Consider the following 16,246-nt stretch of genomic DNA (forward strand, 5'->3'; position numbering starts at 1 on the left):
CCTTTCCCCTGCCCCAGGCTTCCCTATCTTCTTTGCAGAGACCCTGTCTCTTCTTCAAGGGGTTGATTCCAGACCCTCCAAGAGCAACAGGGACATGGAGCTCACATACATACCCACACACCAACACAGAGATCACACATCAACACGGAGATCACACACATCAATATGGAAATCACATGCGCACATATCAAATGGGGATTACACACACATCAACATGGAGCTCATACATACACCCCAAGACAGCAATCACACACACAACATGGAGATCACACAAGTCAACATGGAGATCACACACACACACATCAACATGGAAATCACACACACACATCGACATGGAAATCACACACACACATCAACGTGGAGATCACACACACACACATCAACATGGAGATCACATTCACACACATCAACATGGAGATCACTCACACACATCAACATGGAGATCACACACACATCAACATGGAAATCACACACACACAACATGGAAATCACTCACACACATCAACATGGAAATTACTCACACACATCAACATGGAGATCACATTCACACATATCAACATGGAAATCACATTCACAGACATGAACATGGAGATTGCATTCACACACATCAACATGGAGATCACACACACATCAACATGGAAATCACACACACACATCAACATGGAAATCACATTCACACACATCAACATGGAAATCACACATATCAACATGGAGATCACATTCACAGACATCAACACATTCACACACATCAACATGGAGATTGCATTCACACACATCAACATGGAGATCACACACACACATCAACATGGAGATCACACACACACATCAATACGGAGATCACACACACATCAACATGGAGATCTCACACACATACCAACATGGAGATCACATTCACACACATCAACATGGAGATCGCATTCACACACTTCAACATGGAGATCACACACACATCAACATGGAGATCACACACACATCAACATGGAGATCACACACACACACATCAACATGAAGATCACACACATGCAACATGGAAATCACACACACATCAACATGGAGATTACACACACATCAACATGGAGCTCACATATACACCTCAACATGGAGATCACACACACAGCACAGAGATCACACACAACACAGAGATCACACAAGTCAACATGGAGATCGCTCTCTCTACACACATACACACACACGCGCACACACACACACACACACTGGCACAAGCCCATCTTTCATGACAGAGCCATCTCTTGTATCTGCTAGGAAAACAACACCTGTGGAAAGTCACCTCAAACTTCCAACCTCATCCCTCACAAAGGAGATATGGAGGTTTTGGTTTCAGTTTTCACTGGAGTCTGCAGCAAGAACTGGCATCATGCTGCCCACTTCCCGCCTCTCCCCACCCAGACCCGTGCCTCAGGGACGCCTGTCCTCAGCCCAGCCCTCAGCTGCAGCCAGGCCTTCACCCTCCATAACCCCCTCAGGGTCCCCACTCCCTGCAGCCCTGTCCCTCCAGGATGCGTGGCCTTGTCCTGTGTGGGGGTGGCCGAGAGCACTGCCCCAGCCCCGGGTACCTTAGGCAGGAAGCTGGCAGAGGCCAGGGCTGCCATTCAAACAGGGGCAGGTGGTTTTGCCAGGAGGAAGTTGACAGTTCAACTTCAAACATGGGTGACGCAGGCCCCACACTGCCTGCTCCCCGTCCCACCCCTCCCTGAGCATGCCGCCCCGCCCTCTCCCTCCCTGAGAGCGAGACACCGGGCCAGACATCCTCACCTGCAGTGCTGAGCTACCCAAGCTGAGGCAAGAGAAGGCCAGAGACCATGCCCATGGGGTCTCCGCAACCGCTGGCTACCTTGTACCTGCTGGGAATGCTGGGTGAGTACCCCTTCCGGGTGTCCTGCGAACACACGGGCTCGCTCCAGGGCAAGGAAGGAGATCCCAGTTTTACCCAAGGCTGACTCTGGGGTCCACATGTCACCCCTCTGGAGCGTTGTGGAGATTTGGGGCCACTGGGATCCCGGCCTGCCCCCACTGCCCAGCTGCAACTTGGCCCTCTGCCCTGCATGTCCCACCCACCAGGAGCACAACCTTGCCTCTCTCCTGCGCTGTTGAGAGCCCTGCTTTACCCTTCCAGTGCAAGAGAGACTGCAGGGGGGACCCGCATCCGATGGGGCCCAGACAACTTGATTCCTAGGCTGAGTTGGATTTTAGCAGCGCGTACAGGCCTCCCTCTGCAGGGTCCCCACTGACAGCCCGGCCTTTACTTGGTGGCCTCCAGAGACATGGAAACGCCGTCTCTGAAGCAGCTCTGATGATGCTCTGGACAGAGAGTGGGCCAAGGGAGGGTGCAGCCGCCTCTGAGGACAATGTCTGAGCAAATGTCAAGGACTCAAAGCAGAAGTCCTAGGCCCTCTCACACTCAGTCCCAGAGGGGCCCAGCCAGGCCGGCTGGGATGAGTACACTCTGGGCCTGCTTTCACTCGAGCCCTGGGTTGTAAGCCCGACGCTCTGACCTCAGATAGGTCCCCAAGCCTCTCCAGGCCTTGATCTCCCCATTTATGAAATGTGGGGGTTGGGGTGTGAACTGGATGAGACCTGACCACTTCCTGAGGATTTGGAAGGTCTGGCAGGGTGACAGAGGTAAGGGACTCCAGGCTGGAAACCGGAGGATGCGAGCAGCTTCCAGACTGGCAGGGAGAGGGTCTGGAGGCCTTGCCTGCCTGAGCACGGAGCCTCGGCAGCCTTCTAGGGAAGCTGGGTGTGTAGGTGTGAGTGTGGGGGAATGTGTGTGTGTATGAGTCTGTGTGCATGTGTGTGAGAACTGTGGGGGGGGAATGTGTGTGTGAGAGTCTGTGTTCATGTGTGTGAGAAATGTGCATGGGGGAATGTGTGAGTCTGTGTGTATGAGTCTGTGTGTGAGTCTGTGTGTGAGTCTGTGTGTGTGTGAGTCTGTGTGTGTGTCTGTGTTCGTGTGTGTGAGAACTGTGCATGGGGGAATGTGTGAGTCTGTGTGTGTCTGTGTTCATGTGTGTGAGAAATGTGTGTGGGGGAATGTGTGAGCCTGTGTGTGTGAGTCTGTGTGTGTCTGTGTGTGAGTCTGTGTGTGTAAGTCTGTGTTCATGTGTGTGAGAACTGTGTGTGGGGGAATGTGTGAGTCTGTGTGTGTCTGTGTGTGTGAGTCTGTGCGCATGTGTGTGAGAACTGTGTGTGGGGGAATGTGTGAGTCTGTGTGAGTCTGTGTGTGTGAGTCTGTGTGTGTGAGTCTGTGTTCATGTGTGTGAGAACTGTGTGTGTGGGAATGTGTGAGTCTGTGTGTGTGTGAGTCTGTGCGCATGTGTGTGAGAACTGTGTGCATGTGCTTTCATGAGTACAACGTGGCCTCCAAATGCAGGATTATCTCCCCAACGTGTGACAATGGCACCTGTGCACACATGTTCACATGGCTCTTCTCACATGTAACAACAACAGGTACAAAATGCCTTCTGTCCCAAAGTAAGAGGCCTAGAGACAGACCCCTGGCTGGCTTCGGGGACCCTGCTGAGGAGGGACCAGGCCCTTAACCCCCCGCACCTGCTCCTCACCTCTGGCCTCAGACTCCATTGAGATAGGGAGGCTCCCAGCCAAGTTTGGGAGCCCATGTCCTGCTCTAGGGCCCTCCCACCTGAATCCCATCATGGGTGAGGCTCCTGATGGGACCAGGCAAGTTCCCTGGCCCAACACAGGCCAGAGTCAGGAAGACTTGGAGGTAGCCCCTTCACCCCCAGTATGGGGGCCAGCTGGAACCCAGGAATAGGCAGTTCCCAGCGTCTGAGTGAGCCGGTGGGTACCAAGCATTCCCATTTTTCAGTGCGTCACTGCTTACAAAGCACTTTTAAAGCCATGTTCTGCTGCAAGCTTCACAGCAGCCAATGAAGTAGGTGGGCCCATTGGCCCCATTTTACAGTGGGGAAAAGCGAGGCCCAGGAAGGCCAAGTGCAAACCCAGAGTGCAGCAGCTGGTGCAGAGCTGAGCCGCCCCCAGCCCAGCATTCCTGCCTTCACAGAGGCCCCTCCCTGTACCCTTAGCTAAAAGGGAAGGCCACCAAAGGGAAGGCCACTCCCCTGTGGGAAAATGGCCCCGGGACACAACCTCCACCAGCAGAGATACAGCCACTAGAGCTGGGGACACCAAGGACCAGGGCTGGGGCTGGAGTCAAACAGCGCAAGCACCCTTTGAGCCATTCCAAGGAGAGATGCCGCAATGCCAGAGCCCTGGGGACACTGCAGCCTCCTGGCTGGCATCGGGGCTTGGGGACCTTTGGACCCTGAGGCATGAAGATGCCCTCAGCATGTCTGGGTGCTCGTGACAGGCCAGGGCTTCCCACAGCTACTCCCCTCTCAGCCCTAGCCTGCCTGGACAGCTGCAGGCAGTGAGGTGGGGAGGCGGCTCTGACAACTGCACATCCCTGACTGGCACAGCCGATGCGACTCTAAAAGCCAGCATTGGGACATGGGAAAGTCATGGACTCTGTAGTTCGAATTCCAGTCTGCCACTTACCAACTGGGCGATCTTGGACTAGTTCTGTAAGCCTCAGTTTCCTCATCTGTAAACTGGGTACAACAGTACCTCATAGAGGCTTATAAGGATGCAATGCATCAGTGCACACAGAGCTTGAGTACAATCCTGGCATATAGTATAGTAAGTACTCAATAAACAATAATAACAGCAACAACTATTATTATTATTATTATTACCAGGGTCAGCAAGAAACAATGCGAGGTAGGAGCCAATGGGGAGAAGGGTCTTGCCAGAGGCCTGCACGGCCATCAATCTCTCTACCCCTCAATCCTCTTGCACAGGCTATTTATTCACTAATTCATTCATTTATTCATCTACAAATATTATTGAGCATCTCCTGTGCATCCGGCTCTGTGCAAAACACTGGGGATACAGAGACCAAGGCAGGAGTCCCTGCCCTCAAGGATCTGACCAGCTAACAGGAGACCTGTTAGAGAACACAAGTAACACATGGTGGCTCATGCCTGTAATCCCAGCACTTTGGGAGGCCAAGGTAGGTGGATCACCTGAGGTCAGAAGTTCAAGACCAGGCTGGCCAACATGGTGAAACCTCATCTCTACTAAAAATATAAAAATTAGCTGGGCGGGGTGGCACACACCTATAATCCCAGCTACTCAGGAGGCTGAGGCAGGAGAATTGCTTGAACCTGGGAGGCAGAGGTTGCAGTGAGCTGAGATCGCACCATTGCACTCCAGCCTGGGCAACAGAGCAAGACTCCATCTCAAAAAAAAAAAAAGGCACCTGAAATATTTACACATTTTGAAATACTGAGTGCAAGGCGGGGATCAGCAAGTGCCTCGGGCACAATACAGTCTACACTAGGAGGACATCCCTTTGGCTGGGCAGGCAGAGAGGGCCTCTCTAAGGATGCGAGGTCTCATCTGAGAATCTGAGACCTGAATGAGGGATGGAGCCAGCCAGGCAGAGAAAAAAGGGAAGAGGGTCCCAGGCAGAGCGGATGGTAGGGCAAAGGCAAGAGGAAAGGACAGGCTTGAGAGCATGGGGCTCCTACTGGAGCAGGGTCCCAGGCTGGGTGAGGCCCTGGGTGGATCAGCTCCTTGAAGACCCAGAGCTCCCCACCTCCAGCAGGGAATGAAGGGACCTGGGGGCCCAGGGGCTGGCACTGGCCTTCCTGGTCACTCTGTCGCCACCAGTTCAGAGGAGTTTTCCCTGCAGTGACCAGGCAGCAAATTCAGCTCAACCTGACAAAACTGATTGAACATCTGCTCTGTGTGTGTGTGTGTGTGTGTGTGTGTGTGTGTGTGTGTGTGTGAGAGAGAGAGAGAGAAATTGAACATCTACTGTGTGTGTGTGCGTGTGAGAAACTGATTGAACTACTCTGTGTGGGTGTGAAATTGAACATCTGCTCTGTGTGTGTGTGTCTGTGTGTGTGAAATTGAACAACTACTGTGTCTGTGTGTGTATGTGAAATTGATTGAACATCTATTCTGTGTGTGTGTGTGTGTGTGTGTGTGTGAAATTGATTGAACATCTACTGTGTGTCCATGTGCACATGTGCTGTGTGTGCCTGTGAACACAGATGTGCACAGCCCTGTGGAGGGGAGCTTTGGAGCAATGCAGACCTAGTTTGATTTCTGCTTGGCCACCCACAAGTGAACATCTCTCAGGGTCTCATCTATAAAAATAGGGGTTCCTTGCTGTGCCCAACTCAAAAGATCACTGCAATCATTACATTGGGTTTATTCAGAGACTACATATGGACTGAACACCTACTATGTGCCAGACACTGTTCTAAGTGCTGAGGACACAGCAGTGAACAAAACAGTGGAAATCCCTGCCCTGGTGCATCTGGCATAATAGTCAGGGTGTGATGGGGAGACAGACAAGAGACAAGCTAAGCTAGTGATTATGCAAATACTACATGGTCATGAGAGGTGTGGAGACAGACAGCTAGAGGAGGGCTGGGACCGGAAGCCTTGGTGGGGTTGTACCTAGGGAGGATTCAGCGGTTCTCATGAGAAGATGATATTTGAGTCAATGTTTGAAAGAAGGGAGTGAGCCCACCGTGTGGGACCTGAGGAGGAGCGTTGCAGGCAGAGGGGTGTCCAGTCACAGGTTAGTGAGGGGGTCCATGAGGCAGCCACGAGGGCCACAGAGGCCCCCCTGAGGACCTGGGCTGTTTCTCCCATGCACTGGCAAGCCACACAGGAGCAGAGAGGTGAGCATAACTCTCACCTCTCCAGGTCCTCAAGTGCATCTTGAACCCCGGGCCAGATGCATTTGGATATTCAGAAGGTTCAGATTGTAGAAGGAAATACTGTATACATACTGTGCACTCTTAACACACGCAGTGAGGCCTGGGGCAGCACCCTGCGTTCAACACATTCCCATTTCTGCAGTGAAACATGAATTTGCACACTTAGAGGAATGTAAAGACAGCAAACACCCTCCCACCAAATGCGTTAGAACAAGACTTGTAGATTTTGGATTTTGAATTGCAGATAAGAGATTGTGGGCCTGGATCACTTCCTCTATAACTGCCACTATCACTGTGATCAGCATCATCATCATCAACATGTACCTTTCAAGGCCTGGCTTTCATGGTGTCCAGAGGGACCCTAATACTCCTCTCCCGGGGACAGGTATGGTAGGAATAGCGTAGGAAATGGGTGGTGGCAGTCTGCAGAGACGACAGGGGTCCCATGCACTGCCACAGACTCCCACAGAGGCATCTGGAATGAACCCCTCCCTCCTTCTGGCCCCAGTTCCCCCATCTGCACTCCAGAAAAGCAGGCTCTGGGGCCTCCCTGGGGTAGACTCCCACAGGCCCTGTCAGGTGATGGAGACAGGGTTTCTCTCCTGACTCTACCACCAGCTAGCTGTGTGACCTTGGCCAAGTCACTCAGCCTCTCTGAACCTCGGTTTCCTGATCTGAAAATGGGGGTGAGCATGGTCCCTTCTTCACAGGGCTGTGGGTAGAAAGAACGAGCCTAGTGCATGAGAGAGCCTGGGGTAGGTAAAGCTCTAAACAAAACCAAAGGCTTGTCACTGTGACAGCAGAGACACCGTATATGGTGCGAAACTCATGCAACAGCAGACCACTAGCGCGCGAGAGAAATAACAATTCCAACAGCAAAGGTCATTCTGCCCACGACCCACTGTCCGCTCACTGGGACAGGCCCTGGGTGAGCCAGATTAGAGACCTGAATCTGCTGTTCCTTTCTGCGGGCTCCATTCCCAGGCCTCTCCTGGTTTCAGCCCAGTGTGATTCTGTATGTGTTTTGCACATAAAAGCCGCCTAATCATAAACTAATCATTTCATCTGTGCGCAACCCAAGAAAGGGAATTTTGGTCCTTCACGATCTTCGTTTCCCTAAAGCCCTGACACGGCTCCAACTCCACAGATGACTGTCTTTTCAGAAAAAGAGGGGCTTCTGGTCTTTCAACTCAGCCAGCATAGAGGATTCAAGGAAGATCCAGAATCCTCCCCAGAGCACAGGCAGAGCTACTGCATTTGATGGACATCGGTGGCTGTAGCTATGGAGAGGTCTGTGGACTGTTAGAAGCAATCATGTTTACGGGAAAAAGGGAACACCTGACTTGCAAACTACACTAAATCAGTCGTAGGTTTCTTATCTGTGAAACTAACAGGTGATAGCTCCCTGTCCTCTGAGGCTCCAGGAGGAAATGGGGTCTTCTGTGAAAAATCCTCATCCTGGGGTCTGCACAGGGTAAGGATGCTGTCATTTTATTACCATCGGTCATTATCACAGGCCCCTCCCTGTGAATCCGGGTGCCTGCGGAACCCTAAGCAGGCCACACTCTTGCCTCCATTTCCCAGGGTTCAGGGGCGTCAGAGGCAAATCCCGAAGGGTCCATGCAGGACCTAGGAGTGAGCCAGAGGCAGGGGCCAGGAGGGCAGGTCACGAAGCCAGCCTCCCTGGGCTGAATTCTGGCCGTGCCAAGCCCTCACTCCCGTGCACCACGACGGCCTCCTCCTCTGTAAACTGGGACCCATCATGGAAGTCAACAATATTCATCTGTAATTCCAAAGCCCAAAAAACATTTGTAAGTTTCTGGCAAATGCATTTGGTGCAAATCCTGACCTGAACGAATGGGAGGCTATTTATAATCTTGACGCATCCCACTTAGTGTGAAATTGTATATGTTTCGCAGCAGACACTGCCATGTGTTTGAAGCCCGGGCTCTCCAGACACATGGCGACCGTAGGGTGCCAGCAAGGCGTTGACAAAACAGAAGGCAAGGGCCACCGCCACTGCCTGGGGCCGCCAGAGGCGCAGCCAGTGGAACCAGGATGTCCTATTTTCAAAACGCCTGGATCTTGAAATTTGTTTAAAAAGCAAAACAAAATTAAAAGAAACCTTTTTTTAAAAATTGGCTCAAAAAATTTTAGACATTGTGCAGCACAAATAAAACTCATGGGATGCCATAATGAGAGCCAAAGTGAGAATCACCCTGGATACTGTGGGGGCAAGAGGAACGAGAGGGATGGGGAGGCAGATATAAATGTCTTGGAGCTGCTTTCGGGAATGCATCAAATCCTCACCAAGACCTCAGGGCAGGCAGGGACAAAAATATTGTCTCTGCCAATGCAAAGACAAGAGACAGGGGCTCCAGGGGTGTGATAAACCTTCTAACTTCTTTGGCCCTGAGTTTTGCCTGGGTTTGCCCAGTCCAGGCCCTAAATTGTGAGAGCTCCAAGGGGAGGTGGGCAGGAGAAGGAAGGGGTCTTCAGAGAATTCTCATCCGTAGCCCCAGTTGCTCGGGGTGAGGTGTGGCTGGTGGATAAGGAAACGGCATAGTGCTTTCAGGCCTCGGGAAGCCTCCTGGTCTCGAGTGTCAGGGATTCTGTCCACAGCTTTGGCAACAGCAGGAGCCTCAGGCTTCTTGAGGCTAGAAAGGATGGTGCAGGAGTAAGCTGTAGACTCCCCAGAGGGGTCAGGGAGACCCTGAACACAGACTGCAGGGCTCAGGGGAAGGAGGGTGCTGGTCTGACCCCCGTGAGAAGCAACTAAAAAATGAAAATAGGTTGTGGACCCTCAAAACCTCAATGTTCATTCTGCTCGCTAAATTATAAGTGAAAAACAAACTAGCAAACAAACAAAAAAACCCTGAACACATTCATGGACAGGCAGAAAGAATATACACTACACACTCAGGAAGCTTCCAAGTCAGCTGCCCATCTCACTGCCCTTCTCCAACAGCCACTGAAATCCATCAGGAGCTAAAGATTAGAGATCATAGGTGTTTGAACCAGGGGGAAGGTGAGGGATTGTGGAATCTAACTTCCTTACTTTACAGATTAAGAAACTGAGCCCACAGAGGTTGAGTGGCTTGCCAAGGTCACACAGCACATTCATAGCTAAGTCTTCCCACTGCATGTTTTACTGACTGAATGGTATCACAAGTTCATTCCCTTTGATCAGGATTGCACACCAGGGCCGTGCACGAATCCATGAAACCTGGGGCAGGCCATCATGGGCTTCCTGCTGGAGTGAAGGGAGGCAGTTTGGGCCTCACTGGCAAAAGCTCAGACTCGGTGCCAGATGGCTAGGGTAGAGTTTGGGCTCCAGCACTCATTAGCTGCTTGGACAAGTCATTTAACCCCTCTCAGTTTCCTGGTCTGTAAAATCAGGACCAAAATAATAGTACCTACTTCATAGCATTGGGGTGAGGACTGGGAGAGTTAACGTGTAAAAAACCCAGAAGAGTGAAAACTTTTAAAATGTTGGTGATGGTGACAGTGATGGTGATGATGATGGTGACGGTGATGGTGATGATGGTGACGGTGATGGTGATGGTGATGATGATGTCGATGGTGATGGTGATGATGGTGTTGATGGTGATGGTGATGGTGATGGTGATGGTGATGAATGATGTTGATGGTGATGGTGACAGTGATGGTGATGATGATGGTAACAGTAATGATGATGATGATGGTGACAGTGATGGTGATGATAGTAACAGTGATGGTGATGGTGATGATGATGGTAACGGTGATGGTGATGGTGATGGTGATGATGATGGTGACGGTGATGGTGATGGTGACAGTGATAGAGACGGAAGGAGAAGAGAGGAAGTGCTGCTCATCTGGGGACCAGACAGGCACCCAGAGGAAGGTTCCAGGATGACGCTCTAGAACGCATAAATATCTTTTTTATTAAAACATTTGTTAGAGCATTTTTTTAAAGAATTTCAACTGGTTTTCCAGTTTGTTCAGTCTTTCCCAAGAACGTTCTCTGAGAAAGGCCTAGGCTATTCTGTGTGGAATTTACCAAGATTGTCAGGCCCAGTCCCTGTCCCCAGGCCTTCAGGGTCTGACTGCACGAGCGCTTCCAGGTCAGATCCAGGGGTGTCCATCTCTGCATCTCCAAACCTGGCACTCCGGAGGAGCAATTGGGTGGCTGGGAGCAGAGAGCATGGGTTTTGGAGTCAGACACATGGTTCGACTCCACCTGCCAGCCGTATCACCCGGGACAGGGCATTTGCCCTCTCCTGACATTTATACCAGGAACATACTCAACTCTCGTGATGGGGCTGTGTGGAAGACTAACAACAATATCTATGATGAACATCCCGAGGGCTAAGGATGCAGCAGGTGCTCAACAGTTGGCAGCTGCTGTTAATAATGAACATTGAGTATGACAACTCAGGAAACAGAGATGCTCCTTGACCTACAGTGGGGTTACCTCTCAATAAACCCATTGTAAGCTGAAAACATCCTAAGTCAAAAATCATTTAATACCCCAATAAACCCATTGCAAATTTGAAAAGTCATAAAACACCCTAAGTCTGGACCGTCTGCGCAAAGTTTCCAAGTTAGAAGAAAGAAGTGGTGAGCCCCATGGTCTGGCTCTCTGTGCTCCTGGACAGGGAATCTTCCCACTGGGAAAGCTCCCCGAGGGTCTGCCGCCCTGGGCACAGCGTCCCCCAGCCCAGCCTACTCTGCAGACCAGTAGCACCAGCTCTGAGCACCGAACACAGGCCAGGAAGGCACGGAGCTAAGCCCTTTATGCCGATTAACTCATCTCGTCTTCACAACAGCTCTAGAAGGCTAGTCCCATGCTCATCCTCATGCTATGAGTGAGGAAATCAAGGCTCGGAGGCACAAAGACAGGACAGACGTGCTCCCCAGACTCTATAGGCAGGAAGTGGCAGAGCTGATACTCAGAACTGGAGCAGTAGAAAGTTATCGGTGACTGAAAACCCATCCTGAACTGTGTAGCACTGAAGGGCAGATATGCGGACTCCCACTCCCCCCAGGCGGCACTTCAAGCTGCCTTAGCCCTGGAGACTTAGCCAGAGGGATGACTCTTTCAAGGCGGACTGCCCTGCTTCTAATGGGCAGCTGGGATGAGAGGGAGGTGGGAATGAGAGGTCAGGAGTGAGAGGTGAGGGCAGAGCAAAAGGGCCTCCCTCCTGATCTCTCTCGCTAGCTGGACATCTCCCCAATGGCCTCCTGAGGCTGCCCTGCCCACTGCAATAAATCAGATGATTGGTTGGGCATGGTGGCTCATGCCTGTAATCCCAGCACTTTGGGAGGCTGAGGCAGGTGGATCACCTGAGGTCAGGAGTTCAAGATCAGCCTGGCCAACATAGTGAAACCTCGTCTCTACTGAAAGTACAAAAATTAGCTGGGTGTGGTGGTGCATGTCTGTAGTCCCAGCTACTTGGGAGGTTGAGGCAGGAGAATTGCTTGAACCAGGGAGGCAGAGGTTATAGTGAGTCAAATTCATGGCACTGCATTCCAACCTGGGCAAGAGAGCAAGACTCTGTCTCAAAAAATAAAAATAAAAAATTGATCAGATGATTGACAACTGGGCCATCCCTTTCCACCCAGGCCAGACAGACCCCTGCACACTTCCCTGTTGATGAGAATAACCTTCCCCTTCCAAGGCCTGTGACTCCTAGAGCAACAGCTGTGAAAGGATCTTGCAGATTCAAGGGAAACTTACCACAGGGCCATGATGACTTCATTATGAAGAGTCTTGATTCTGGGGCAAGGATGAACTGTGGGGCACATCATCCCCTTAAAATTCAACCACCAGCTTGAGAACACTCAAGCAAGAACAGCTTTTTCAAAGCACACCTATTTTTTAAGAGATGGGGTCTTGCTATGTTGTCCAGGCTGGACTCAAACTCCTCAGCTCAAGTGATCCCCCTGCCTCAGCCAGCTGAGTAGCTGGGACTACAGCCTTGAGCCCCTGGCCCAGTTCAACACACCTATTTTTTAACACCCAGCAACAATTTCTCACAAACAATTTGAACACAGCCTTTCACTATTAATATATAAAGCAGTCTCCTTGACCCAGTGCCGTAAATCCAAGAGTAAACCCAAGTCAGACAGATGGAAATCAAAATACTCTACCTGCACCCTAACTGATCATGCTAGGTGGTGAATACAGAGGTTAAGCTTTGAAGTCACGTGAGCTTGCTACTCCACCTTGTCACCACCCAAATTAAACCTCTTCCCCAGCCACAGATGAGCTGGCCGGCTGCTGCTCTGCTGAGAGCCCTGCAGTGGGCCACTTTGCCCCCGCTCCACAGTGAGACAGGGCTACAAGGAGGTAGAGCTTCCACATGGTCCATATGGAGGCAGGCTGGTTCCCTGCAGACCCCTGTTCCCTGAGCCTGTCGCCTCGGCTCCCTTGCCAACTAGCTGGCTACACTACTGTGGGCAGGTCCCGCCATCTCTTTGAGCTTTGTCTTCTCCAGAAATGGGCAGCTGTTAAAGATAAGTGGCTGTCATTCTTACTCTGCCTTGGGAATGCTGGAAAGTAGCAAATGTTCTCTTGGGTTCCCTTTCTTGCTCATTTCTTTCTTTCCTTTTTTTTTTTTTTTTTTTTTTTTTTTCTTTTAAAGACAGAATCTCACTCTCCCATGTAGTGGTGCAATCTCAGCTCACTGCAGCCTCCACCTTCCAGGTTCAAGCAATTCTCCTGCCTCAGCCTCCCGAGGAGCTGGGATTACAGGCATGCACCATCACGTCGAGCTAATTTTTGTCATTTGTGGTAGAGACAGGTTTTCACCATATTGACTGGGCCAGTCTCAAACTCCTGACCTCAAGTGATCCGCCCACCTCGGCCTCCCAAAGTGCTTGGATTACAGCCATGAGCCACGACGCCCGGCCCTTTTCTGGCTCATTTCTCCATTCTCTAGAGCTAAGGAGCTCAAACTTTTTCGAGAGGAAGTAACACACAGGCCATTTTTACATTGCAACCCCAACACACAAAAGTGGTCCTTACCCTCACAATGTATAGTGCGTTCTGACATTCTTTTTTATTTTATTTTTATGGTTTTGAGACAGTGTCTTACTCTGTTACCCAGGCTAGAGTGCTGTGGCATGATCATAGCCCACTGCAGGGTCCAACTCCTGGGCTCAAACAGTCCTCCCACCTTGGCCCCCCTAAGTGCTGGGATTATAGTCATAAGCCACCGTGCATGGCCTCTCTATTCTATTCCATTTCATTTTTTTAAAAACATTGATGGCCCAAGTGCCATGGCTCACACCTGTAATCCCAGCACTTCAGGAAACTGAGGCATGAGGATCACTTGAGCCCGGGAGTTCAAAACCAGCCTGGACAACATAGTAAGACCCCGTCTCTAAAAAAAAATTGTAAAAAAATTAGCCAGGTATGGTGGCTCATGCCTGTATTCCTATCTACTCAAGAGGCTGAGGTGGGAGGATCCTTTTGAGCCAGTGAGGTTGAGGCCGCAGTGAGCCGTGATCATGCCACTGCACTCTAGCCTGGGTGAGGAGAGTGAGATTCTGCCTCAAAAAGTAATAATAATAATTGATGGTTACATTATTACAAAGGTTAGCATGAGGGAATTTGAGGTAGGGAGTAATGGAACTGGTGTATACCTTGATTGTGATGGTGGTCACATACATCTATATATGTGACATTCACGGAATCATGCAGTAAAGAAAAATCAACTTCATGTATGTTCATTTTAAAAGCAATAGGTTTTTAAGAAGAAAAAAAATCGATGGTTGCAACCCACTAAATAGAATTCATATCACTCAGGGGTTCCAACCTGGAGTACGAAAATTCCTGTCCCTAAAACCCATGAGTGTGGATAGGGGGAGGCAGAAAGGGCCATTGCTCAGGCTGTGGGCGGGTGAGCTGGGGAGAAGGGAGACGGTGGGAGGCTTCACTTCCTGACCCTCCTCTCTCCTTTCTGCAGTTGCTTCCTGCCTCGGATGGCTCAGCTGGGATGACCCAGGTAAGGAAGAGCCACAGGGAGAAAGGCCTGGGGCAGGGGGAGAGTGGGGCTGTGGTTTCGTCAGGCCATAGGGGACCTCTCGATGAAGCCATCGCTTCTGCCAGAGTGAACCCCACCCTACAGAGAGAGTGAACCCCAGCATATACACAGGCACATAGATGCAGACACTGCACATTTAAGATGCTCACATGCAGGTGGGTGCCCTCAACAGCCATAAATCACCCACAAATGCCAGATCTCATGATAATTATTACTATGACCCGCTCACCATGCACAGGAAACATTCCAGCTCATAAATACACCTTGCAAAGTCCTATTTCCTACCCAATCCTGACAGACACTCCATGGTCAAAGATGTTTAGAGGGGAGTCTGCAGAGAGAGGCTGCAGACTGATTGTGAGGTGTGTGGAATGTCCAGCCTTAGAGGTTGGACTTTAGTCAGAGAGACTGTTTCCCAAATAGGGTTCCATGAAGCATGTTGGACAAAGAGCAGGCAACACCGCATCTCCCACTGGAGATTGACAGTGTACACCGGCCTGGTGAAGGCTCTGAGAAATCCTGCAGCTAAGAAATTATTACACTTTTTAACCCAGCAGTTTGCACCCTCATTTCACCACAGACCTCTCCTTCACATTGACTGGGATAACACTGGGCTGACTGTATCTGGGGAGAATTGTGGCTGAAGGGTCTTGAGATGCCACTGTGCAGCCAGAGGGAGTGACAGGGGCCTTAGCAGGCCCTAAGCACGACCTGAACCCTGCACTGACATCCTGGCTCCAAGCTTTGGCACACTGCTTGACCTCCTTGAGCCCCAGTTTCCCCAGCTGTGAAATGGGCAGAAAATCTCTTGCCTGGTGAAGCTGCAATGAGCCAGCTCGCTGGGCAGACAGCCTGCAAAGCACCCCACCAATGTTAGGTGTTGAGACGCGCTCATTCTGCCTCTAACTAGCCAAGTGTCTTTGGCAAGCCCTGGCCCTCAGCTTTGGCCCCAGACTGTCCTCGTCGGAAGAAAAGGGCAGCCTGACCCATGGTTCCCGACCAGGGAAAACCTCCCCTCAGAATCACTTGGAAGAGCCTTTCACATTTCTAAAAATTTCTTGAATCGGTGACACATTCATCCATCTCAAAAATTTTTTAAAATATATAAAGATCTATAGTGAAGAGTCTCACTTCCATCTCTATTCCCGTCTATCCCAGTCACCCCCGTGTCGGCCCCAACACCCCAGGTAATGACCACGTTTGTTTCTTGCATATTCTTCAAGAAGCTCTTTATGCACAAACACACACACACCCCAGACACACACCCCACACACACCCCACACATACACCCCACACACACGCCACACACACATCACACACACCCCACACATACACCCCACACACACGCCACACACACATCACACACACACCCCACACATACACGCCACACACACCCCACACACACGCCACACATACACCCCACACACACCCCACACACAC

General features: G+C 50.8%; 1 protein-coding gene across 1 annotated transcript in view; it reads left to right on the top strand.

The window, feature by feature from the left end:
- The first annotated feature begins 1,654 nt into the window (after positions 1-1,654).
- Positions 1,655-16,246, top strand: part of CD5 (CD5 molecule) — a 28,068-nt gene continuing 13,476 nt past the window's right edge. The window contains exons 1-2 of the mRNA XM_017870768.1: positions 1,655-1,875; positions 14,729-14,767. Of these exons, the coding sequence (XP_017726257.1) occupies positions 1,821-1,875; positions 14,729-14,767 (94 nt within the window). The 5' untranslated portion in view covers positions 1,655-1,820. The remainder of the gene's footprint in view (positions 1,876-14,728; positions 14,768-16,246) is intronic.

Source organism: Rhinopithecus bieti, unplaced genomic scaffold, assembly GCF_001698545.2.
Source record: "Rhinopithecus bieti isolate Rb0 unplaced genomic scaffold, ASM169854v2 scaffold_6149, whole genome shotgun sequence".
Taxonomy (NCBI): domain Eukaryota; kingdom Metazoa; phylum Chordata; class Mammalia; order Primates; family Cercopithecidae; genus Rhinopithecus; species Rhinopithecus bieti.